The following is a 25390-nucleotide window of genomic DNA, read 5'->3' as shown; positions in this document are numbered from 1 at the left end:
GGTTTGATATATTAATTTTTCAGGAAAATAACTCTTGCATTTACCTTTAAGTTTTTGCATGATCCCGCCACTTGGGAAGATTTTTGCAGGTAAATTTTATCAATTACTGTTTACCCCTGCCCTTTATTGGTGTTTTTTTTTATTATTATTAAAAAAAATTATTGTTATCGAGAATATTTTTCGGCACATGAATTTTGAGTCTTGATCAAAACAAACTTGGTTAATCTGCACAATATGTCATATCAGCCCTGATTATGTAAAGAAAAAATATGTACAATATTTTCCTTTTTTTTTAAAGTAAGAAAATATGTGTATTTTTAAAATCGAAATGGTCGTACCAACTCCGTGGACAAGGATAGGTGAACATCCAAAATCTTCTTTCAGTCCGGAAAGTTTTTTATGACAAATTAGAATGCAAGTTTTATATTGATGGCTTCGAAAAAACTAAAAACAAAAATCAATCATAAGGAAATAAGAAAAGAGATTGAAATCTCACCCCAAAAGAAAACAAATTACACCAGAAATTACAATAATTTCACCAGAGTACAAGTTTTAATTTTATTTTTGAATGCTAAAAAAAAAATTAATTTTGATTGATTCAAATTTTATACATTGGGCATCATCACACCTGATCTTCATAAACATTAGCTGCCAGCCTGGGCTTCGGGTGCACCACTAAAGGCTCGGCCCGTTGTAGCGTGAGCCCATAAGCTTCCTCCATATTAAGGTTTTGGGCCAACTGCCCACCCACCAAATGGAAATCAAATGCATGGATCAACGTTGCGGTCAGCAGCTGAACCATACGCACTCCTAAGCTCATACCTGCACATATTCTACGACCCGCCCCAAATGGTATCAATTCAAAATCATTTCCTCTCACATCAGCTTTGGGCTTCTCCCCGCCGGGCAAGAACCTATCGGGCCGAAACTCCAGTGGATTGGCCCATTGGTCTGGATCACGGCCGATGGCCCAGACATTAACCAGAAGCGTCGAATCTTTGGGAATGAAGTACCCGTTGATCTCGCAACTCTCATGGGCAATCCTTGGTAAAGAGAGAGGAGTGGAAGGATGAAGGCGCAAGGTTTCTTTCACCAAAGCTTGGATAAATGTCAAATTAGGCAGGTCGCGTTCGCAAACGAGTCTATCCTTACCGACAACCGAGTCGAGTTCTTGTCGAGCTCGAGCCAAAATTGTTGGATGACGTAAGAGCTCAGCTATGGCCCACTCTACGGTACTAGACGTGGTGTCTGTCCCGGCGGCAAATAAATTCTGCGATCATTTATTATGCTAAGCTCGGTAGCAGCAAAGTATTTTCCAAAACAGTAATAATATATATTGTACGTTCTAGATTCTATTATGATCTAAACAAAATAATGGTGAAATCACGTGCATTGTTGTGAGATGTTTTGTGCAATGTTTGTGGGGCCGAATCAATCGGTTCAAACTTAAAATGGAAAACAATATTAATTATTGCCATAAAAACAATATTTTCACTAAATAGTTAAAAATATTACACAATAATCTATTTATTATACGTTCTATATTCTATTTGGGTCTAAATAATGGTGAAATCACGTGCAATATTTGTGAGATGTTTCGTGCAATGTTTGTGACACTGAGTCAATCCGGTTCATAACTTTCAGTGAAAAACAATAATGTTGAAAAAACAATCAATATTTTCATTAAAATAGGTATATATATATTACATAATATTGATATAAAAAATAATATTTTTTGCTGAAACCATCATTCATCACACAATATCTTTCTATAACATAAAAAAAACATATTTTTGAAAAAAAATGTTTTGGACATTAAAATGAGAATGAGACGTATCAACTACTCTATCTCTCATATTTACAATATGTGAATCAGCTAGAAACTGTTTAAGACGAATAAAATTTTATAAAAATTTAAGAAACTCAGGTATTATTATTATTATTATATCAGCTATAGAAAGACTTACCAAAAGCAAAGCTTTAATTTCTGTATCCGTCAACCTGTCCCCTTTGCTATCATCGACATCCTTCAAAGACATCAACGTCGTCAATAAGTCCACGTACGCCTCATTTCCACCAGAGCCGTTGATCTTGTGTTCTTCCACAATGGCACTCAAGAAAGCATCGAAACGTGAGTGGAGCTTCTTCATCTTCTTAGCCACACCTTGAAGGTCCAAACTCTCTAGCTGTGGGATAAAATCTCCCACGTTGAACACACCCGCCAACACCATCAACTCCACCACCATCGCCTTGAACTCCTCCGCCTTGGCATCTCCGCCGCCGTGCTCGTGCCCGACCACGCGCCGCCCTAGCATCACTCTTGATATCGCGTTCGTGGCGCACACGTTCACCATTTGCCCCAGATATGCCGGCGTTTTCCCTGAACGCGCCAGAGCGCGTGTGAGGACTCTCACTTCCTCCTGCGTATCAGACAATCCATCTGATCTGACAAACTTGTCTTTGCCCGAAATAGGCGAATTAAATCTATGTAAATATATTTTTCTAAAAAAAAAAAAAAAAAATTTGCTAGATGTACATCTTGTAATGTACACTTTGGTTTACATTTTTACTTAAAATTTTCTTAATTTTTCTCATTAATTACAAAATACTCATGATAAAAAATACATATATAGTTAATCAAGGAAATTTTTATAATTAATAAAAAAGAATGTAAACCAAGGTGTATATCGAGGTGTACATCTAGCATTACTAAAAAAAAAATATCTATGTACATATAACAGTATATATAACAGTATATATACTCTAGTCAATTGATCTAAATCCCTAGATCCTTGGAAAATCTATGCTATCCTATAATGTAGTGTAGTATAACATATGGTTTAATTTGTAGATATTTATTATAATAATAGTTTAGAAGACTCTCATTTGGACGATAATCAAAAGGGAAATTAAATATTAACGTTATAAGATGATCCAAATTACCTGCCTAACGTGCACGAAATCATCCAAAGCCTTGGCGGAGAAGAGATGAACGGCGCAGATTTTCCTCAGCAAGCGCCACCGCGGCCCGTACGGCGCGAAAACCAAATCTTGATAATTATATGCAACATACTTGGCTCCTGAATTGGGTGGCCGGCTTGAAAAATTGGAGTCGTGGATCTTAAGGAACTGCTCCGCCACGCCGGCGGAGGCCGCCACCACGACATGCACGAATCCCATCTTGAGATGCATGAGGGGGCCGTGCACCCTAGCTAGCTCCGCCATCGACTGGTGCGGCTTCGGCCCTAGATGGGGTAGGTTCCCGACGATCGGCCATGGCCTTGGGCCGGGAGGCAGTGGCCGTGAATGGGCCGCCGCCGCACGCCTCCGGCTATGCAGAATGAAATATACAAGAAACCCGATAACGGAAGTGCATGCGATCAAGGTTAAAGTTGCAGCCATAGTGGTTAGGCCTGAGACATCCATTCAATATGAGTGTCATCGATCGTTACATATACATACATTAATGTGTGTTGAAGTTGGGAGCTAACGGGAGTGTATTCAATTTAAATTAATTTAATAAATAATAAATGAGTGGTTTGAAATTTTTTTTAGAAAGGAGAGAAATAGTTTAAAATAAAATAATATAAACAACAGTTGCCAGTCTACCACCAACAACTCCCCAACCACCGCGATTTTTTTTTTTTAAATAATAAAAAATAGAAAGGTGTTTTTTAATTTGGGTTCTGGAACCTCTTTAATTTGTTTGGACCAATATTGCTTATTTACATTAATGTTCTTTTGTGACAAGAATAAATTTTGTATTATATACATAAAAATCTACATAACGCAAATAATGGGAAATGACAAATTTTTCCTCTGGCTTGAAGTATTAGAGGTCGTTTTGCTTTATTATTTACATGAATTTTAATGTATCTAATATAAATTTTACTTTTTTTTTTATGTGATACGTATCACATAAAAAATCATCGATCGATGTCAAATAAATCATATTTAATAATTTTAGTGATTTCATACCAAAAAAAGAGAGAGAGAGACTAACACAGAAAAAAATCGAAGTTAATAAATAAAAAATAAAATTTGACAAATTACAATATTAAACCAAAAAATATAGACCAACTTAACAATTTTCCCAAATTTAACTTTGAGGTGTTTAGCATTATTGAGAGATGAAGAAGATAAAATAATAATAATAATAATAATAAATAAATAAATAAATAAAAATGAAATATGCTATAGCAACTAACTCGTGTCACCCCTCCGGCAGGCAGCGACGCGGGCAAAATTTGATCAACACATATATAATATAATAATATAGTAATAAAGTTAAAATGAATTTAATATATGTTAAAATAAAAGAATTTAAATACAAAAGTCAAGTATCTTTATGGTTTCCATAGAATTTGACCCCACCGTGGGAGGTGACGAGTGTTATGGAACGACGGATGCTTCACACGTTTGGTCAAGAAATTAAATTGTTGCAAGTCGTTACTTGGTAGTAGTGTAAAGTATAGGATTCTATGTATTCGATTTTTATTTTTATTTTTTACTTTTATCGTATTGAAAATAATAATTACATTTATGTGAAATGATCTCACAGAAAAGACACATACGATCGAATTTCTCATTAGTATTATATATATTCTCATTAGTATTATATATATGCGACACAACGAATTTAGATTTTTTTGGGCTGGTTCTCGATCAACGACGGTTTTGGCAAGTGAAGCTTAATGTCGACTTTAGTCGAATTGGTGGTGGTTAATTAATGGCCGACGGTGAGAACGATGCTGGAAAACGAATAAGCAAAGCGATGTAGGAAGATAAATTAAAATTTAGCATTTTAGCTACTCGACAAAATGGAAGAAGGATGTTAGATAATGTTGGGATTACCAGGTAAGTCGTTGCCTTACCCAGCTACCAAACTTTGGGTTGACCTGCACGTGTTTCAAGTTTCTTAATTATCAGTTCACCAGTCGTATATTAGTATTGTTTTTTTTAAAAAAAAATATTTTGTATCCATTTTTTTTTTATTCGAGAAAGATATAAGTATTTATTGTATCATTAATATAAGTATTTATTGTATATGTATGTTTGAGTATTTAAAAATTATATAACCAGGTCTGATTCAATAGGTAATCAGATGTCATATATTAATACTGTATGTTTAATATTTATTACTTTTTTTTTTTTTTTACCAATGGAAAAACACGTGAGCCCGGATGTAAAAATAATATTTTTTAAGATCGCACGGATAGTGAAGACTCATTTTTCTGACGGAGATTGAAGACAAAATTAAGTTTAAGTTTGAGATTTAAAACGAGTCGTAGGATTTAAAGCTTATTTATCTTTTTTCCTTTTTTTTTATAAAAATAATCTATCAAATATGTACAAATTTATTCTCAAAAAATATATATATATGGACAAATTTGAATTAAAAAAAAATATCGCATTTAAAATTTAAAATAAGTTCTACGATTGTAAACATCTATTCCTACACCGCTTAAACCCAAATCAAATCCTCGTTTGTTTCAGTTGGGGTGTGTGGATTAATGTAGATTGGTAGATGATGATTTTGACAGTTCGAAGTATTAATGGTTGATCCTCTTTAAATATTTGGTAAATTCAGAGGTCTAGATTGTGCATGTTGTGTGTGTATCTATTACCATAAATTAAGTCTTAGCCTAATAGAGACAAAAATGTATATAAAATGTTTTTGTGATAATTTAAATACACACAAATTCATCTGAGACGATCTGACAGTCAATTATGTGACATGAATATCCTATATGATCTAAACAAAAAGGCCCAAAGCCTACATACATACATACATACAATGTGACATGGATATACTATATGGTCTAAACAAAAAGGCCCAAAGCCTACATACATACATACATACATATATGTATCTCCTATTGTATAGTTAGCTACCGATACCTAATAATAAAATGTACAAAATAAATAGGTGTTTAAACTTTAACCCTCATGTTTTTTTAAAAAAAATTGCTCATACGTTCCTTATAAAAATATTAATACGGTTTTAATCCTTTTTTACAAAATAATTTATATCATATTTTCTGCATATGGCTCGGAATCTAACAACTACAAATGAATATTGTAAATCAGATTTTTTTTCTATTTATTTTTTTATATAGAGCAATCCACTATTTTGAGATTTCATACAGAAATTATATGCCATTTACACAAAAGTATACATATGTAGGTTTTGGGCCCTTCTTATTTTTATATAGAGTTATGATCAACTATTTTAAGATTTCATACAAAAATTGTATGCAATTTACACCAAATTTTATATATATATATATATATATATATATATATATATATATATATTATACGACTTTAAGAATCTTCAATGTGTTGTTCTATTTGTTTGTTTGCTTTAAATTCTAATACTTAATGAAATTTAGCTTTACGAATTATGAGTGAGACTATGATGATTGATGAGCGAGATTATGATCCATATGGTGAAGTTGAGTCCTTGGATCATGAGAACCTACATGAAAACATGTGAGGTCTTCTTGATCCAAGAGCTATGATGCACCTGAAGATCTTCTAATGATATAATATAGTTTTTTCTACGAATTATGAGTTTCGAAGAGTTTCAAAAATCAAATCAAATTGTTATATCAACCCAAACTGTATGGTTTGGATTGTTTTTCAAATAATCATGAACCTTATAGTATTTTTGTTAAAACAAATCAAACAACACCAAATCAATAATATTGATATAAAAAACCATATAGTATTTTTGTTAATTTCGTGGAATTTTTCTTGGACACATATAGATATATTTAATTTAATTTTTAGTTTGTATTCTATTATTAGTGAGATTTATAACGATATAGTTATATTGAGAATGTATTTTTTTAGTTCAGATATACACAATCACATCCCTAAAATTTTAGGTTTTTCATTGGTTGCAGAATTGTGTAACTTGCATAAGTATCTTGATATATAGGATTTTTAATTATTTTATTTCACGATTAAATAAAATTTCCACTGAAATAATTCTATAAAATTTCAGTTGCTAAATTTTTTAAATTACATTATTAATTTATTATCACTATGAAACTCAAATTTCAATTGAATGATCTAATCCAGACAAAACCGGAAAAAAAAAAAGTGTATGAAGAAAGCAAATTGGTGACAAGTGGCATGAAAATAAGGGCTTTGTGATAGTTAAATGGACCAAGGCCTCATTCAACGTTTTGATTAACCACTTCTCGTTTTATATATTTAAAGCCCAAAATTAAAATTATTAATGGTTCTGTCGGGGCAGTGGAGTTTGTTAATATATCTATAGGCCCATAATTGCCTTGGTTCGGCCCATAAAAATTAATATAGTTCACTATTGGGTCATAACAATCAAATTAACTTTATTCAAATTCTAAATATCATAATTATTTGTTTATAAGACTATGCTTTATGATTTACAGAGCAAAAAATGGAAATTTTTCAAAAAGGCCTTACTCTGCATGTTTGTGTGTAGAGCCGTTAATTTGGGTTAGGTCCGTCGGGTTGGCCCGACCCGCCACAATTGAAGTGGATTGGGTTGAAATTTTTTCAACCCAACAAAAGGTGGGCCTAGATGGGCCAACCCGCCTAGGCCCGCGACCCGCGCGGGTTGGCCCGCGGGCTTAGAGAATTAATAATTTATTTTTATTTTTATTGTTATATATGTATTTTTTAATAAAAGTTGTGAATTTTTTTTGTATTAATTACTTTATATAAAATTTACACACATAAAATCAATAATTAAATTTTTTATTAATATGTTTTTATTAATATTTATTTATGAAATTATTTTTATAATTAATTATAATATTTTTTATTTATTTTTATTTGTCGTGATTCTACCCGCGGGCCGGCCCACCTAACCCGCAACCCACCTTGGGTTGGGTTGGGTTGAGGATTTTGAGCCAACCAAGATGGTGGGTCGGCTCACCATCGACCTGCCAAAAGATGAATTTTTTGTGGGCCTGCCCGCCCCGCCATGAGTTGGCGCGTTTGACAACTCTATTTGTTTTGTGTGTGTTTTTGTTTTTTTTTAATAAAACATATCATTCTTATTTCAATAGTCAATACACATGAAAAGTTTGTTTTTAAAAATAAAAAAACATAATAAGTCCATTGGTTATATTTTCCCCTAAAATAATACATGGCCCACAGTCCTTGAATAGTTGAATATGTTATTAATCAGCTAATTTAAACGTTTTTTGTATTTTTTTTTAAAATAACTAACTTAAAGGTTTTGGTATTACAAAAAGCTATTAAAAAAAAGTAAGAAAGAAGGAGAGAGCAAAAGAAAGAAAAGGAAAGGGGAATATTTAACCATTTTAGTCTTCGTTGGACTTGCATTTTGAAAAATGACCTTAATCTTTTTAATTCATTTAGTATTATTTTTCTACCCTTATAAATTAAAAAACAAAATTAAGAAAGTTTAGCAGATTGAAAACACAATTAAACAAACCATCATCTACCTTTCTAAATGCTTTTCGTTGTTGTTCACCAACTCAAATAGTGCAACACAAAAATTAATTTCATTATTTTTTTTAAAAAAAAGAGAAAAAATTCGATCTAATTTTTTTATTGGTTTATTTCGACAAGGGTTGTTTTTCAAATTGACCCAGAAAAGTCATAATAAGTGCAATAATAATGATAATGAAAAGAATTGGAAAGTTGGTGGTTAGGTACGGGCAAACAATTTAAATTTTTGTGTGGATATATATTATATTAATTAATTTCAGGAATGATGCACAATAAACCTTCAAGGGCCAATTTGGTAGGGCAGATTAGCTGGGGACAGCGGAGTAATCAAATGTTTGGTACCATTTTAAACAAAATCTGCTTATACCAAGGGCCCGATATTATTGCACTATTCATGAAGGAATTTATGGTATTGTTGTCAATGCCTTGGACACGATATTAATTGACTCACAATTCAACAGTACTTTTTATTACATCATATTTTACCTTTCTACCCTTTGCCCTAACATTTAATTCAGCACGCAGTCTTCGTTCTCTATTCCCTCTTGTTCCCGCTTCGAAGGTAAGAAGAGCTGCTTTGTTCTTCGATTTACAATCTGCAATTCTCACATGTTTTAGTCTTCGACGGGCAACTAAAACTCTGCTCTTCGGAGGTATCTGTTTGGTTGAGCTACTGATTTACATGTTTATACCCATTCTATTACTTCTCCAACCATTTGTGACTTATTTTTGCATTTCTTTCATTGATTTGGGCATTTCTTGTTTTTGAGCATTCTCATCTAGTTCTGTTACTTACGCATTCTTACGCATCTCCATTGTTATTAATAATAATTTTGGCCAAACTGTTAGATCGTGTTACTGTGTGCTGTTTGCTCGTCCTTTTCAATTTGAGACATCCATTTTTTTTTATTTTATGTGAATGTGAATGAATGTGTTATCTTGTGATCCTTATGTTCTTTGTATGTATTTCGGTTTAATTGATTTCAACGACTTGGCTGGTGCCTTACACGAAATATTTTTGGATTATTGAGATTTGTTGCAAGATGGATAATAGACGTGGGAAACTTCTAATATTTCTCGTCGTACAACAACTGCTTTGTCGGAATATGTTGTTGATATGCCTTCTAATACACCTACGAAGAAGGAGGTTGAGAAAAAGACGTCGTACCATTCGAAGAGATGCTCTATCATACAATATGGTCAATAAGATCCCTAGTCAAATCAGTCATTTGTGTAGGATTATTGATGCTGGAGATGTTCAATGTTTAATAAACTTAAGAATGACTCGAAACGCATTTGGAAGACTTTGTTACCTTGTAAGTACCATAGGGGGCGTAGCAGATTCAAGATATGTGACAGTGGAGGAGAAAGTAGCGATGTTCTTGTCTATTTTGGTGCACCATAAAAAAACCGTGTTGTGGGCCACGATTATAGACGTAGCGGTCAAACCATTAGCGCTTATTTTCATGAAGTGTTGCACTCCGTTCTGAAGTTATATCTTCTTCTGCTTATCAAACCAACCGCGGTTGATGTAAACTGCACCAACGATACATGGAAATGGTTCAAGGTAAAGCTTTGTTCTGAATTTGGATTACCCTAATGCATATCAGTCCATATTTCTGTTATCTGCAACCTGTTATTTTTTCAACTAATTGTAGGGGTGTCTTGGTGCATTGGATGGAACACATATTCCGGTTCATGTCTCTACACGAGATAAAGCAAAGTATAGGACTAGAAAAGGAATATTAGCTGTGAATGTCCTTGGAGTATGCGATCAGAATATGAACTTCATTTACGCCTTGACTGGGTGGGAAGGCTCTGCAGCAGATGCTCGAGTTCTTCGAAATTCATTGACGCGAGAGGTTGATTCTTTTAAGGTTCCAGTAGGTAATTTCACAATTATAAATTATAAAATTGTGTTATGTTTTTGTAGATAATTCATTAATTTAAATCAGAAAAATTCTTCTTCACATTTGAAAAATTATAGGTTGATTTTCAATTTCCTGTAGGTTGTTACTATCTCTGTGATAATGGATATGAAAACATCGAGGGATTTTTAACTCCGTATCGACGAGTAAGGTATCACAGGGATGCATGGGGTCATCGTGAGGGTGGACCGGAAAATTACAAGGAATTATTTAATTGGCGGCATGCCTAGGCTCGAAATGTAATTGAAAGAGCATTTGGTCTATTGAAGAAAAGATGGGAAATACTGCGAAGTCCCTCTTTTTACCCTTTGAGCGTGCAAAACCAGATTATTCTCGCTTGTATTTTGTTACATAATTTTATCATATCTCAAATGCCAGATGACCCGTTAGAAGAAGTTGGCGAAGAATATGCTTGTGTGGCTGATGAATCCCAAACTGGCTTCATCAGTATAGTGCAATCTTCTGAGTTGTGGGATGATTGGAGAGAGCAACTTGCACTGTCAATGTGGAACACCAATAATTAAGCTTTCCTTGTATTTTTTATGGTTTCATTACTTTGTGTGACATTGAGTACTATTTTACCATGTATTTGTTCTCAAGACCATGTTTAGCTGCCGAAGTTATTGAAGTGACTTTGTTTCTTCCATTATCTATGAATGTTTAAGTTACTGATGATAAATATTTTTCAATCACTTCGTCTAAACATGCATTGACCAGGTTGACACATTTGTGTGTTTTCTTGAATGTATTATATACAGTTGGTGATGGACAGTGGCACGAGCTCGGCAAGTGGGATCGGTCTGCTCAAGAAAGCTGAGAAGACAAGACGTAGTTGGAGTACAAAAGAAGAAGAATGTTTGATCCAATCTCTAAAGGACTTGGTGACAAAGGGTTGGAGAAGTGAGAATGGATTTAGAGCAGGTTATTTATCTTTACTAGAGCAAGCATTGCATAAGTCAATTCCTGGTTGTACGTTACGTGGAAGTCCCCATATAAACTCGAAGATGCATGTATGGAAGAAAGCCTACAGTTCGTTGGTGACTATATTAAGTCGGAGTGGAGTTGGATGGAACGACACCAATCATACGATCGATGCTACTGACGAAACCTGGGAGTCGATCGTTAAGGCACTCTCGACCCTTTAGAAATAATATGCATTGTTGATAGGTTACCTATAATTTATTCAATAATACACGCAGGCAGATCCGACATTTAAGTCACTGAGGCACAAGCAGTGGACGCTTTACGACGATTGGTGTGAGATTTTTGGGTACGAACGAGCAGCGGGTGATCATTCAAAGGGCTACCATCGTGCACTCCAGGAGGTTTTAGCATTGGAACCAACTGATGTCGTCAATCTGGAAATTCCAAATTCGTACATTCCAACTGGTTTTGATGATTCAGTAGGTGAAACTGAATCTCCAGCATCCAAACCAACAACATGTGCCACTTCAAAAATGAGGAAACGAAAGCAGCCAGTTACTGATGATGATTCCATTATCGATGCGATTAACAACTTGGCTCATATCACGAAAGATACGTTAGGCGAGTTGGTGGTGACGCTCGGTGCTGAAGATTAGATTTCAGTTGCTCAAGACAAGGTCTTCGAGGCATTGGAGGGTATACATAAATTCACAGATGACGAGAAGATTGTTGCGGCATCATTGTTATTCAACAATCACAATGACTTGGCACTATTCCAACGATTGTCTGAACCGGGAAGAATACGATTGGTGAACAGGTTGCTGAAGGATCAGTAAGGATTCCTGATTGGTATCATATTTTGAACAGAATCCCCATCCAAGATGTTTTTGAAGGCATAGCCACCCAACGGTTTAGTTATTTTCTCCCCTAATGTAGTTTTGATGTGCGTGGTATTCTATTATAGTGGGCTATTGTAAATTTATCTGTTGGTGATACAAACAACCATACTATGACCTATTCTTGGATGTAATGAAAGTTTCTGTTAATGTATTTTCAATTATTATGTCGTCTACGATTTCTTCAATTGGGATTAATTTCATGTGTTGGTATTGATGACATTCTTGAAGTTGAAATTTTGTCATTCATGTATTTTGTTGGCTGGTGTATAAACATGTTCCTGTTTTGTTGATGTGTTAGTCAAATGTTAGTTTCTGCAAATATACTAAATGATTATATGTGCTTTCTGAACTATGTATTCGATGGTAAGATGGCATCTCCAGATCGCTGGAGAAATGATACAAACAGAGAGATTTTGTTTGTAATAGAAAACCATATCATTATGCATCAACATAAGTTCAACACTAGAAAATGGTTTAGTGGTGATTGTACATTTTTGCCGTCTACCGAATTTCATATGTTCCCTATAACCAACATACATATGCCAAAAAGTTAACCACAACTTACTTACAATGGAAATACTTTAGACATCATTTTTGGGATGCAAAACATAGTCAATGTGGTACAAAATAGTAGAGACAATCACCAAACCATACTAATATACCCATATTAAGATAGTGAGTTCGATGACTGCGAGCTGCGTGGGTAATCCGAGTCACTAGTGGTATCATCAATGATGACTACTGTCGGGTCGTTACGAAGAGCTTCTGCATCGATAGCTAATGTTTTCTCTCCTTCTCCATCCACTTTGTCGGTAACAATGGCCTTGTCATGGGCGACAACGTCAACCACATTTTGCACGGGAATACCATAATTCGTATTAGTTGATGGTGGATCATCCGCCTCATCTTTGGAAGATAGCTACACAACTTCTACATATTCATCCTCAGAATCACTACTTGATATAAGAAATATTTCAGTGGGTATGGAGACAGTGTCGTTGGTTGATGATGGTTTGGAGGAGGATCCTACAGAATCGCTCATATTTCCTTTGAATGATAAGGGTGCGTTTATGAAGGGATATATTGCTCGAGCAATGTAGATATATATATTACAGATGGGTCTCCTCATTAATGAGATCAACCACCAAAGTTGCCTGAACGAGTGATGAAAACAGTTTTTGCTACAATGAGTTGAGTTATTATGACAAGATGTTGGTGGTTGTGCATCAAATCTACCATGAAGTAAAAAATATATTGTGGTTGGAAAGATCTCACAACTCTTCAGAAGTTTAATTCATGAAATAAGGAGTCCAATATCGTAGCAGAAGCATGAGCCATGTTGACAGACAAATGAGAATGATAAGTAATATAAAATTGTGAAGATTAATTAATATGTTCTAACAAAATATAATCATAAAGTAAGTTTAGAAAAGTAAGTGACGGTGTAAAAAAATTAAGTGATTTACATTGCAAAATTTTAAAAACTAGAACATGGTAGTGGAACATGTAAATTGGTTTGTAGCATGATATATGATAATATAGGCTGAAATGAAATCAAAATCATACAACAAACAAGATTTTTATAATAGATCACAAACGTACAGTTAGCTACACAAATGTCTTGCCCACACATGTCTGGTAACATGAGATAACAGAGGTACTACACTCCTTGTTTAGGGAAAACTACACAAAATACAACATATGTGGTGGCCAAAGTAGCATATTTGAATAGCATACATTAATTAGCATCGTCTTTGAAGCTAAATGACCGCAACTTTTTCTCAATTCCGTCATATATTTCTGCAACCCTTAAGGCATGTTGCCTTTGCTCATGTGCCAACTGTATCTGTGCGTCGATAAGTTGCCTCAAGGTGTTTGATTCATTGGTTTGACCCGACGTTGAAGTTGCCGTTGAACTAGATCCTTCGTTGTGGGGAGTACAAGGGGCTTGCCTTGATTGACGCTTCGCCATGTGGTTAGCATAAGCCTTCACTGCTTCTTCTCTAATAGGATAAGAGCTGTGCAACGCGTATTTGAATCCGACAACTTCGTCTTCTGCTTTCGGCCAACTATTATAAATTTCAGGGTTTCGTCCCTTGAAAACTACATATGTTTTGCCCTGACATATACAAAAACAAAAGAGAAAATTAATTTGCATACAAGAACTAAATCTCAACGAAAATTGGTTGTATCTGGGAAGTGAAGACATCACCATTTCCGATCACTGCTCCACTTATGTGTATTTGAATCTGCAAAATCACAATAATACTACACTTTCAATATACAAGAATGATATCAAATTCAATTACAAAAAGAAATGTTCAGGGAATAATGTGCCTCCAGAGATGTGGCTTATATGTGTTCAAGAAACATTAGTGAAGATGTCAATCATTTCGAATATAGACACGCTCATATGGTGGCATGTGATAGGAGCTAAAAATTTTATGAAGATGCAAAAATGATGATTCCATAACCATAAATTGTGGAGTATGACATTCACACCCATGGATATCAGTACATCACCTCGAACCTATACATTGGGGATTCGGTCGAAAAAATGGGAAGCTAAACAAATTAATAGACACAAATTTATACCGAGAACGCAAGAAATTTATTTTAAACATATACTGCACAGAATTACGACACAAAAAATACATAAATTACCAACCATTACAGAGGTTGGGATCTCGTATAACTGATAATTTCCAACACCGTGTGCAAATTATATTAAAGCTTACATCAAATTCTTCAATAAAATATGAGATCAACGTAGCCAATGTAGAACCAAATGTTACAATATGAAATACCTTCGGGAGGATTTTGTTTCTTGTGTTCTGCTGAACGATAATGACTCTGAAGATGAGAAGTTTCCCATCATTGGTGGTTGCGGGATAAACCTCATCTTTACTTGTGTGGTAGAAAGGTTGCCCACGGTAGATGAGGGCATTTTTGGAAAATATCCTATTATTAATATATATCCCATGGGTTATCCATGTTAGCAAACAAGAATACATATTATTTATTTAACTTTATCATTCATACCAACAACATATTATATTAATTAATATTTACGTTATCCCTTAATAATCCATCAAATTATCAATCCATCAATTGTCCTATCAAGATAACCAAACACAGCCCAAGTATAAATTTTATAAAAAATATCCCCAAACGTGTACACCATAAAATGAATTTCGAGGAAACTTCGGGCCCCGGGCCCCCGACACGGTTTCTAAAGATTCTGTTTAAATATGGATGAAATGAACGGTAAGTTCGTCGACTCTGCTTGGCATCCACTCCTCCTCCATCATTATTTCCTGGGAATAAATATATCGCATTCATCCAACAACTTGCTCATATTTTACTACTTTTTGAATCTACTTTTCTTATCAGCAACGGGGAAATCGAGGAATCGCTCCATATTCAGCTTCGTCAACTGTTGGATTGGACTAGGTGACATTAACTGCGATTTTTTGTGATCTGTTAGTGTGACCTGTGATTTGCGGACCAGTAAGAATTAGGTGTAGAATGGGGAGTTTTTTGAAGGATTTTTCGGAAGTGAAGGCCAAGAATTCCTCGGACGAAGCGTTGCAGAGATGGAGGAAAGCGTGTTGGCTCGTCAAGAACCATAAAAGGAGGTTTAGATTCACTGCTAATCTGTCGAAGCGTTTCGAAGTTCGTGAGATCCAGAAGTCTAACCAGGTTTTGAATTGTTCAAATCTTTCTTTCTGTTGGTTGCCTCAAAAAATATCTTGGCAATTGTGGAAATATCTTTTTTTTTCAGCTGTCGTTGACTTTTTCTATCCGATGTTTTACTTTTTCCTCTGTTTTTTCTATTTTTTTTCATTGTGTCTTAAGCTTACCTCACGGATGAAGTGTATCTGCGGATTTACTCTGTTTTGGGTGAATTAATTAATTAATTCTGTTATGAGATTGAATTAAAATCAAACAATATTGTTGACCAGCAAGCACCAGCATATCGGTCGATTGGTTTAACGTGATAACAAATAATGTTTTTTTTGACCAAGGAGGATCTCTAACGCTGCAAGCTGGAAGAATCTAGCTATTAATCTGTCATTTATCGTGATTCGTTGATTCCATCCGATGCAATACCATTTGTTCAGTTAGCAATTTTTATCACAAACTGAGCTTCTTGACAATTTGTTTGGCTTATCTCGCCGTGTGAATGTCTCGACTTGTGATATCGTTATCCATAAAAAAACTGTAAAAGCAACGTTCAGCCTATAATTGAACAGTTTATCAGTTGCATTTATTCGGAATTTAGGAAAGGATTTGTGGTAAATGTACGGGACCATATTGAATTTTACAGTTTATGCATGTCATTTAGAAAGTGTGTCATGGTTCCAACCTTGAGTAATATCCACGTAGCAATGTAATGTTGACTCTTCAGCTGCGAAATATTCTTTCTTTATATGCCAGAAGAATCATTATTCTTTTGTTTAATGGAAAATTAAATGTGATGATTTTATCATGTTGCAGGAAAAACTTAGAGTAGCGGTATTAGTTTCCCAAGCTGCTCTGAGCTTTATTCAAGGTTAGATTTCAAAAACTCGAGCAACCTGAGATTTAACATTTGTTGTTACTTTATGCTGATGGTCCACTTAATACCTCCAGGTATAACGTATACAGTGCCAGAGGAAGTCAAGAAGGCAGGTTTTGAAATTTGTGCTGATGAATTAGGATCAATTGTTGAAGGCCATAATTTGAGGAAGTTGAAAGTTCATTCTGGCGTGGAGGGTATTGCTGGCAAGCTCTCGACTTCTCTCACCGATGGGATTAGTATTTCAGATGAGTCACTTGACCACAGAAGAGAAGTTTATGGAATTAATAAGTTCACAGAGAGCCCAGCAAAGGGCTTTTGGCTTTTTGTATGGGAAGCCCTTCAAGATACTACCCTCATGATACTTGCTGTTTGTGCGCTTGTATCATTAGTTGTTGGCATTGCAACTGAAGGATGGCCCAGGGGCGCTCACGACGGACTTGGGATTGTTGCTAGTATCCTTCTTGTAGTTTTTGTCACTGCTACAAGTGACTATAAGCAGTCATTACAATTCAAGGATTTAGACAAGGAAAAGAAAAAGATTACAGTTCAGGTCACTAGAGATGGTTTCAGACAAAAAATTTCGATATTTGATTTGCTCTCAGGTGACATTGTCCATCTTTCTATTGGGGATCAGGTCCCAGCTGATGGACTCTTTGTTTCAGGCTATTCATTGTTAATAAATGAATCTAGTTTGACCGGAGAGAGTGAACCCATAAATGTGACATCCGCCAATCCTTTCCTCTTATCTGGAACTAAAGTGCAAGATGGATCCTGCAAAATGCTAGTTACTACTGTTGGGATGAGAACTCAGTGGGGTAAATTGATGGCTACTCTTAGTGAAGGTGGTGATGATGAAACCCCTTTGCAGGTCAAACTGAATGGAGTCGCAACCATTATTGGAAAAATTGGTCTCTTTTTTGCTGTTATTACTTTCGCTGTTCTGGTGCAAGGGCTCTTTAGCCTCAAGATGAATCAAGGTTCCTACAGGAGCTGGTCTGCAGATGAAGCCTTGGAAATGCTGGAATACTTTGCTATTGCTGTCACGATTGTTGTGGTTGCCGTTCCTGAAGGGTTGCCTTTAGCTGTTACTTTGAGCCTTGCTTTTGCAATGAAGAAGATGATGAATGACAAGGCACTTGTCCGCCATTTGGCAGCTTGTGAAACTATGGGATCTGCTACAACTATTTGCAGTGACAAGACTGGGACCCTAACCACTAACCACATGACAGTTGTGAAAGCATGCATTTGCGGAAAGAGAAAAGAAGTTGATAGCTCTATGAAAAGTTCAGCTTTCTGCTCCGATATTCCTGATTCTGTTGTGAAAATGCTTCAAAAATCTATATTCAACAACACTGGAGGAGATATCGTCTTAGGTAAAAATGAGAAAATTGAAATCCTTGGTACGCCAACTGAGACTGCACTTCTGGAATTCGGCCTCTTTCTTGGAGGAGATTTCCTAGCAGAGCGACGTGCGTCAACGCTGGTCAAAGTCGAGCCATTCAATTCTACAAAGAAGCGCATGGGTGTGGTATTGGAGTTATCTGGAGAAGGTTTTCAAGCACACTGCAAAGGAGCATCTGAAATTATTTTAGCTGCCTGTGATAGGGTTCTGAACTCAAATGGTGAGGTTGTTCCTCTGGATGAGTCAACCATCACTCACATGAAGGATACAATTGATGAATTTGCAAATGAAGCTCTTCGAACCCTGTGCCTCGCATACAAGGATATTGGAAGTGACTTTTCTGCTGAAAATCCTATACCATTTGAGGGTTATACTTTAATAGGAATTGTTGGGATAAAAGATCCAGTTCGCCCTGGAGTCAAGGAGTCTGTTGCTATTTGTAAGTCAGCTGGCATCATGGTGCGAATGGTCACGGGAGACAACATAAACACGGCTAAGGCAATAGCTAGAGAATGTGGTATACTAACTGATGATGGTATTGCAATTGAAGGACCAGAATTTCGGTTGAAGACCGAGGAAGAGCTGCAAGAGCTCATTCCAAAACTACAGGTATTCCTATACTGGAAACCCTATTTGCTTATTTTCATGTTTACGGTAATCAATTCTGTGTTTCTTCCCATCACCACTTAAGCATTATAATTTTTCAACCATTTCAAAAATATATGTTTTGCTAACTCTAAATCTGTTCCAATAAATGTACAATCCTAGAACATTTTCGAATTTTAATTCTCACGCTGAATTACATCCTTTCTGATAAAAGTATCCCAAGATTCTTTCAAAAACTGACTTTAAAAGTTTTTAGTTTGAAATAATAGGAAGCTCAATTACATGCACCGATGTCTTTCACGTGGTTGTTGGCTTGCCATTCACATGGTGCTGACAAAAGATCCTTCAATTTAGTATTTATTTGTGCATGTGATTTAATATGATTTAACTGTTCTATATTGATGTCTGATGTACTCATTTGCAAGGTGATGGCTCGTTCTTCACCTATGGATAAGCATACCCTTGTGAAGCATTTGCGAACCACATTTGAGGAGGTTGTTGCAGTAACTGGAGATGGAACAAATGATGCTCCTGCACTTCATGAAGCAGATATTGGTCTAGCTATGGGAATTTCTGGGACTGAGGTGATAATTTCTGTCAATTAACAGATTACACTTAATGCTATAGTGGCAACTTTTGTATATTTTCTACTTCTGTGTGCATTTCTTGAACCAGTGTCGTGAATGTACATGGAAACTTACTCCCTGGTTTACAATATTCCAGGTGGCAAAAGAGAGCGCTGATGTTATAATTCTAGATGATAATTTCTCCACCATCGTTACAGTGGCGAAATGGGGTCGTTCGGTTTACATTAACATTCAAAAATTTGTTCAATTCCAGCTAACTGTCAATGTGGTTGCTCTAATAGTCAATTTTTCATCAGCATGCTTGACAGGTAACATGCAGTTAATGTGTACGCAAACTTGGATTGAAAATAGTCCTCACATTCGCTCCTTTCAGGCAGTGCCCCCCTCAGCGCTGTTCAGCTTCTTTGGGTCAACATGATCATGGATACACTTGGAGCACTTGCCCTAGCCACTGAACCACCAAATGATGACTTAATGAGGAGACAACCTGTTGGCCGGAAAGGGAACTTCATCAGCAATGTCATGTGGAGGAACATTCTTGGACAATCTATATATCAATTTGTTGTTATATGGTATCTTCAAACTTCAGGAAAATCTGTTTTCTATCTTGATGGCGAGAACTCGGATATCATTCTTAATACGCTCATTTTCAACTCATTTGTCTTTTGTCAGGTAATTTTCAATATGAAACAAACAATATCTGTCTTATGCATGTTATGTTGTCTGTTGCTTGTAAAGTTCCTCCAATCTGCGTTCTCTCACATTCCTAAATCGAGTAATTTATAAATTTATTCTAATTGACGCTTGTTTACTCTTACTTGCGATAAATTTTGTCCTCATTTACTTAAAAAGTCGTAACTCCAGAATTTCACGGCATTCTTTGCCTCTCTCACAGGTTTTCAATGAGATAAGCTCAAGAGAAATGGAGAAAATAAATGTCTTCAAAGGCATGCTCAACAACTATGTTTTTGTGGGTGTTTTAAGCTGCACGGTTCTCTTCCAGGTTATTATTGTCCAATTCCTAGGCACCTTTGCCAACACCTTTCCTCTTACTCTGAGGCAGTGGTCCGCTAGCATATTGTTTGGGTTTCTTGGCATGCCTATTGCTGCTGCTATCAAGATGATCCCTATAGGATCAACAGTAACCTCCTCCAATTCGCGTAGTACTTATCTGTCATTCCCAACAAATTTGAAGCCTTAGAATAGGAAACTGGGAACGCTTGCATTGTTCATTTCCAATTTTATGAGGTAAAGTTTGTGGATTCTGACACAGTCTAGTCTGTATTAGAAGGATCAAGATTTTGTAAACTTTGTTTAGATTTTGTTGTATTTGATTTGATGCAACTAACGTACACAAGTAACATGATACTATGCTAGCTGCTGCCTTGGCTTCGTTGTAAAATTCTGATGATCGTCAAGTAATTTTAATTTTTCCCGTTCATGGAGAATTATTTATCTAGTGCTATTACTCTCTTGCACGTGGTGTCCATTTTTTCAACCAAAACAAAAATAATAATAATGACAAACGATCAAGGTATAAAAAAAAGAAAAGAAAAAAAAAGAAATATAGCATTTTCGAAAAAAAAAAATTCGAATTACAATACTATAGATGTGTGTATCAATCGGGAGAACTACATTGAATGATATTTTTGTAAATAAAAACACATCGAAGGACATAAAAGTGAGTTTTATTTTAGAAAATAAGAAAATATTAATGGGTTAAAAAGGATCATATAAATTACTAATTTGTCTAATAATTTTAGATATATTTATTATTATTATTATGTAAGAAACCCTTAGTTGGTTTTCACTATCTCTATTGCTTTTCTTTTCTTTTTTCTTTAATTATTTTTATTTAATATATAATACAATCATTTTATTTATCTATTTTTAAATTTTAAATTATTTGAAAAAAAACTAATGAAATAGGAAATACCTAATAGAAAAGATGATGTTTTAACTTAGTGTTTTCATAATCGGACCGGTGATCGAATCGGTCTATCTAAAAAAAACGATCCAACCGGTCGGACCGTTTTAACCGGACGGTCCAACCGAAAAACCGTTTATATAATATAATATAATAAATAATATATTTTGAATTTTAAAAACTTAAAAATATATATAAATAGACAAAATATATATATATTTGACATAGTTTGAAAACTAAACAAATATGTAAATATATTCAAAATATCAATTATAGTTATAAATTATTTAAATAATGAATTATTTAATTTAAAAAAACCAATAGTTATTAAAATAATTTTTTTTAATGAAGTACAAATTTCAAATAATAATGTATATACATAAAAAAAATATTAAATTTAGAGTTTTAAAAAAAAAAATTATTTTCAAAAAAAATTCGAAAAATCGAACCGGTTGAACAGGTTTTTCGGTTTTGACCGGTCCAACCGGTTCTTGATCGATTTTGACCAATTGGACCGGTTTTCCGATTCTTGGAGGAGAACGGATCAGACCGGCTACCGGTTCCTGGTCGAACCGGCCGGTCCTGTTCGGTTCTAAAAACATTGTTTTAACTACTTAGGATGATCATTCTTAACAAAAAAAATTATTCTTATTGCTATTGTAAGGGAATGGGGGTTGCACATAAACAGTTTGAAGTGTTGTCACAAGGTGTTGACAACACCTACTATAACACCTTGAGTAATTTGCAGCGGAATATAATTAAAGCGTAAATAAAATAAACAAGCAACCAATTTAATAGACTCAAATGATTTAAGCAAGAGTATAAAATACTCTTGCAGCGCCTCAGGGCAAAACTTCACTAGAAAAACTTTCAAAGAGTTTTACAAACCCTAAAACTAGTGATTATTGTAAAAATCAATTTCTCAATACAAGTGAGAAATAAAGAATAAAAGTTCTCCTAAAAATTCTATATGGAATAGAATAAAGAAAACATAGTAAGGAGAAAAACTTGAAGCCAAAACACGTGAGATGTAAACACTCTTCGATCAAAAATCTTCGAGTGTTCTTCACGGCTTCAAGCAACCACGATCGTGACAAGCTTCAGAAGTTCTTCAGTTCTCACGTACGTATGTGAAGCTCTCTATTCAATCTCTTTTCGTCGATCTCTAATCTCATATATATTCAAAGAATCCTTCTTCAATATGTTTGCTTGTAGGCGTAGGATTTCTTTTATTTGATCATATCAAATCTACATAAAATAAGGAAAGATAATTATTAGATATGATATGATAAATATTCTAATCAGCTTATCAATATGAAATAAAACACTTAAATAAAGAATACTTCATGTCCAAGAAAGGCAAAATATATTAAATAAATTTTTTTTATATTAGGGTGTTTTTAAGGAATAAAATATTCCTTTCAATCTCCCCCATTTTGCCTTTCTGGACAAAACATATTTAATACACTAATAGATCAACTAAGCTCCCCCTTAATCAAAACTCCCCCTGAATAGATTCTTTCCTAAGTATATGCAGAGGTGTTGTCTCGAGATGTTGGCAACATCTAGCTATGACACCTTAAATCAGAAATCATAAGTGCAAGGAGAAACAAAAACAAAACATATCAGAGTTAACACACAAAGCAGTTTTGATTAGGATTAGGATAAGAGCAAAAACAAAAAACTAAACAAAGAAAGAAAAAAAAACTAGCAAGACCAAAAAGAAATTTTCAAAATAATTAAAAATCAGCTTCTTCTGCTTCACTTTCTCCCTTTTTTTGTTCAGAAGGGCCAGCTCCGCTTAGTAATGATTCATAGTGAGCCTTTAACCCTTCATAATAGGCTAGATCAGCCTTTGCTTGTGCGATCTTCTGTTCAGCATGCACCAATTGAACTTGTATGAATGCAGGATCAACATCATGAGCAGTAGAGGGAGGTACAAAAACAGCAGTGGCAGAGGAGGTGTTGGCAGCACCTGCCACAACACCTGCGTAATCAACAGACTCAGACCAAGGAAGGTCTATCTTTCTATTTCCCTTGAGCAATGCAGGAGTGATCTTCAGCAACTCTCCCGGAGCAATAAGTGCTTCATCATCATCCTTCTCAATCTCTTGAGACAACAACATAGAATAGATGAGTGATGGATACGACAGCTTCAATGTTGGTTGTGCACCATCTGCAAAAGCCATGACTGTGTCAAACACGAGTCGGCCGTAGTTGAATGCAATTCCAGTGCCAATAGCATATAAGACAGGGGCTTGATGCTTGGTAACCACACTGGAATTTTTGGATGGAGTCCATGTCTTCACAACAGTTTTATGGAGGACAGAGTAAAAAGAAGTGAGCTTGGCTGCTGACAATTTCTTAGGATAAGCTGGGTAAACAGTGACATGTCCTCCAGTGATGACAGATGTCATCTCATCAGTGGTAGGCAGAGCAGCATCATCAGAGGCAGGAGTTTGAAGAAATCCATTTATAATGGTAGGGCTGAAGGCCAAGATCTGCCCACGCACATAGACTTTCCCATACTTCATGTATCTAGGATCCTTCGCAGCTTCAGTGAGATTGCAGTAGAACTCACGCACCAGTTCTCTGCAATAAGGACCAGCAGTAGTAACAGTAGACAGAATGTTCCTTACCTCGAAAAATCTCACCATGTTCTGAGCTCCATAGCTCTCAACATCAATGTTATGTTTGTAACGCCCTCAACCGATGAAGATGTTACAAAACTAACATAACCTTACAATAACGCGGAAAAGAAATTTTTTTTTTTTTTTGAAAGATGTATGCATACATCAAACCTTACTTAAAACATTTCAGAATAGTTTACAAACCAAATCCAAACCTTAAAATTTATAAAACTTGTTTACAACCTTAAAATACATCATAAAGTTGCAAATAGCTCAAGACATAGCATATCACACTCAACACATAACACACTCATGCATCGCCCGTCGGTCTGACTCCTTGCTCTTCTTCATGTCCGACATTAAACTCGTCGACATATGCATAAATGTCACCCTCATTACCTGCACCATTCAAGTATAGTGAGTCTAAAGACTCAGCAAGTATATGCAGTAAAAATCGTGAGATTTCAAATATCATTTAAACGTAACATAACATAACATAAACTCATCATTTGGTGACGAATTATGCGAAATTGTGGCAACCGTCATAATGGGCACATTCATCCTTTTCTTGTTGATCAACAAGCATATGGCACTAAGCCTCATAACATTCGTTCTTTGGAAAGGCCCTCTCCGGAGCTCATCCCGGAGCACCAGTCCCGTGTACTTATCTGTCTCATGAGCCATGTTTGGAAAGGCCCTCTCCGGAGCCCAAACCGGAGCACCAATCCCGTGTTTGCCACCACAAAGACACATAAGACATCAAAATCTTTTCATGCATCAACATATCATATCATGATTCATCTTAACATCATTCATCATATCATTTCATTCATTATGAAACATCATTGTTTCATTGTAAATTCCGTCATAACTTTCATTTCATGAACATTAAACTTTACTCCATTACTTCATGCATGTCATAGATGATAAAAATCATACTTTCATATTGAACATATATTTCATGAATGAAACTTAGACATTTACATGCATCACATAGCGTAATCGATCCACGTAAGTCGTTCTTGTCGTTCTTGACTTAAAACTTGAAACTTTTTGCATAGAAACTCTTAAATATATTTTATAAGCCTTTGAAGATCATAATCATGAATTTAGGACCCTAAAATAACATAAACAAATCATGAATTTCGAGTGAAAGGCGCGGCCCGCTCAACTTCTAGGCGCGGGCGCGCCTGACCTGCGCAAATGGTTCATCTTGCTCGCTCCGACACTCTATTGTTAAGTTAGAATTTGAAAAAGTGGTAAACATGAAAGTTGTAGCTCTGGATCTTGGCTTTTTAATGCCGAAAACCGAACCTCAATTGGAGTTTGCAGTAAAACGTTATGCTCATTCTCCCCAAATGTGTCACTGCCGGGAAATCAAAACACTCTACACACTTTGGGGTGATTTTGACCAATCTTCCAAAATTATTTTGACAAAACTCAAAACA

At 35.3% G+C, this 25390-nt stretch overlaps 2 protein-coding genes across 2 annotated transcripts; one reads left to right on the top strand and one right to left on the bottom strand.

Moving 5' to 3' along the window:
* Positions 1–504: 504 nt before the first annotated feature.
* Positions 505–3485, bottom strand: LOC140865233 (flavonoid 3'-monooxygenase). The gene is made up of 3 exons (XM_073269799.1): positions 2944–3485; positions 1968–2420; positions 505–1270 (listed from the first exon to the last, which is right to left on the bottom strand). The coding sequence occupies exons 1-3, from the start codon at positions 3424–3426 to the stop codon at positions 623–625; spliced, it is 1584 nt and encodes a 527-aa protein (XP_073125900.1). The 5' UTR covers positions 3427–3485; the 3' UTR covers positions 505–622.
* A 12032-nt stretch (positions 3486–15517) lies between these two features.
* Positions 15518–20840, top strand: LOC140865905 (calcium-transporting ATPase 1-like). The gene is made up of 7 exons (XM_073270741.1): positions 15518–15928; positions 16727–16781; positions 16862–18801; positions 19224–19382; positions 19522–19693; positions 19759–20057; positions 20281–20840. Exons 1-7 carry the CDS (start codon positions 15755–15757, stop codon positions 20584–20586), a joined length of 3105 nt encoding a protein of 1034 aa, XP_073126842.1. The 5' UTR covers positions 15518–15754; the 3' UTR covers positions 20587–20840.
* Positions 20841–25390: the final 4550 nt, after the last annotated feature.

The sequence above is a fragment of the Henckelia pumila genome, chromosome 4 (genome assembly GCF_033568475.1).
Source record: "Henckelia pumila isolate YLH828 chromosome 4, ASM3356847v2, whole genome shotgun sequence".
In the NCBI taxonomy this organism is placed as follows: domain Eukaryota; kingdom Viridiplantae; phylum Streptophyta; class Magnoliopsida; order Lamiales; family Gesneriaceae; genus Henckelia; species Henckelia pumila.
Note: the sequence above shows the minus strand (reverse complement) of the source record. Positions and strands in the feature narration are given on the sequence as shown.

Bases quoted from the DNA above. Each gene is read 5' to 3' on its own strand.
- LOC140865233 (XM_073269799.1), bottom strand. From the start codon at position 3,426: ATGGATGTCTCAGGCCTAACCACTATGGCTGCAACTTTAACCTTGATC. The intron at 2,421-2,943 runs GTAATTTGGATC...TCTGATACGCAG, and splicing joins ATTTCGTGCACGTTAGGCAG to GAGGAAGTGAGAGTCCTCAC. The intron at 1,271-1,967 runs GTAAGTCTTTCT...AAATGATCGCAG, and splicing joins AAATTAAAGCTTTGCTTTTG to AATTTATTTGCCGCCGGGAC.
- LOC140865905 (XM_073270741.1), top strand. From the start codon at position 15,755: ATGGGGAGTTTTTTGAAGGATTTTTCGGAAGTGAAGGCCAAGAATTCC. The intron at 16,782-16,861 runs GTTAGATTTCAA...TAATACCTCCAG, and splicing joins TGCTCTGAGCTTTATTCAAG to GTATAACGTATACAGTGCCA. The intron at 19,383-19,521 runs GTGATAATTTCT...ACAATATTCCAG, and splicing joins TGGGAATTTCTGGGACTGAG to GTGGCAAAAGAGAGCGCTGA.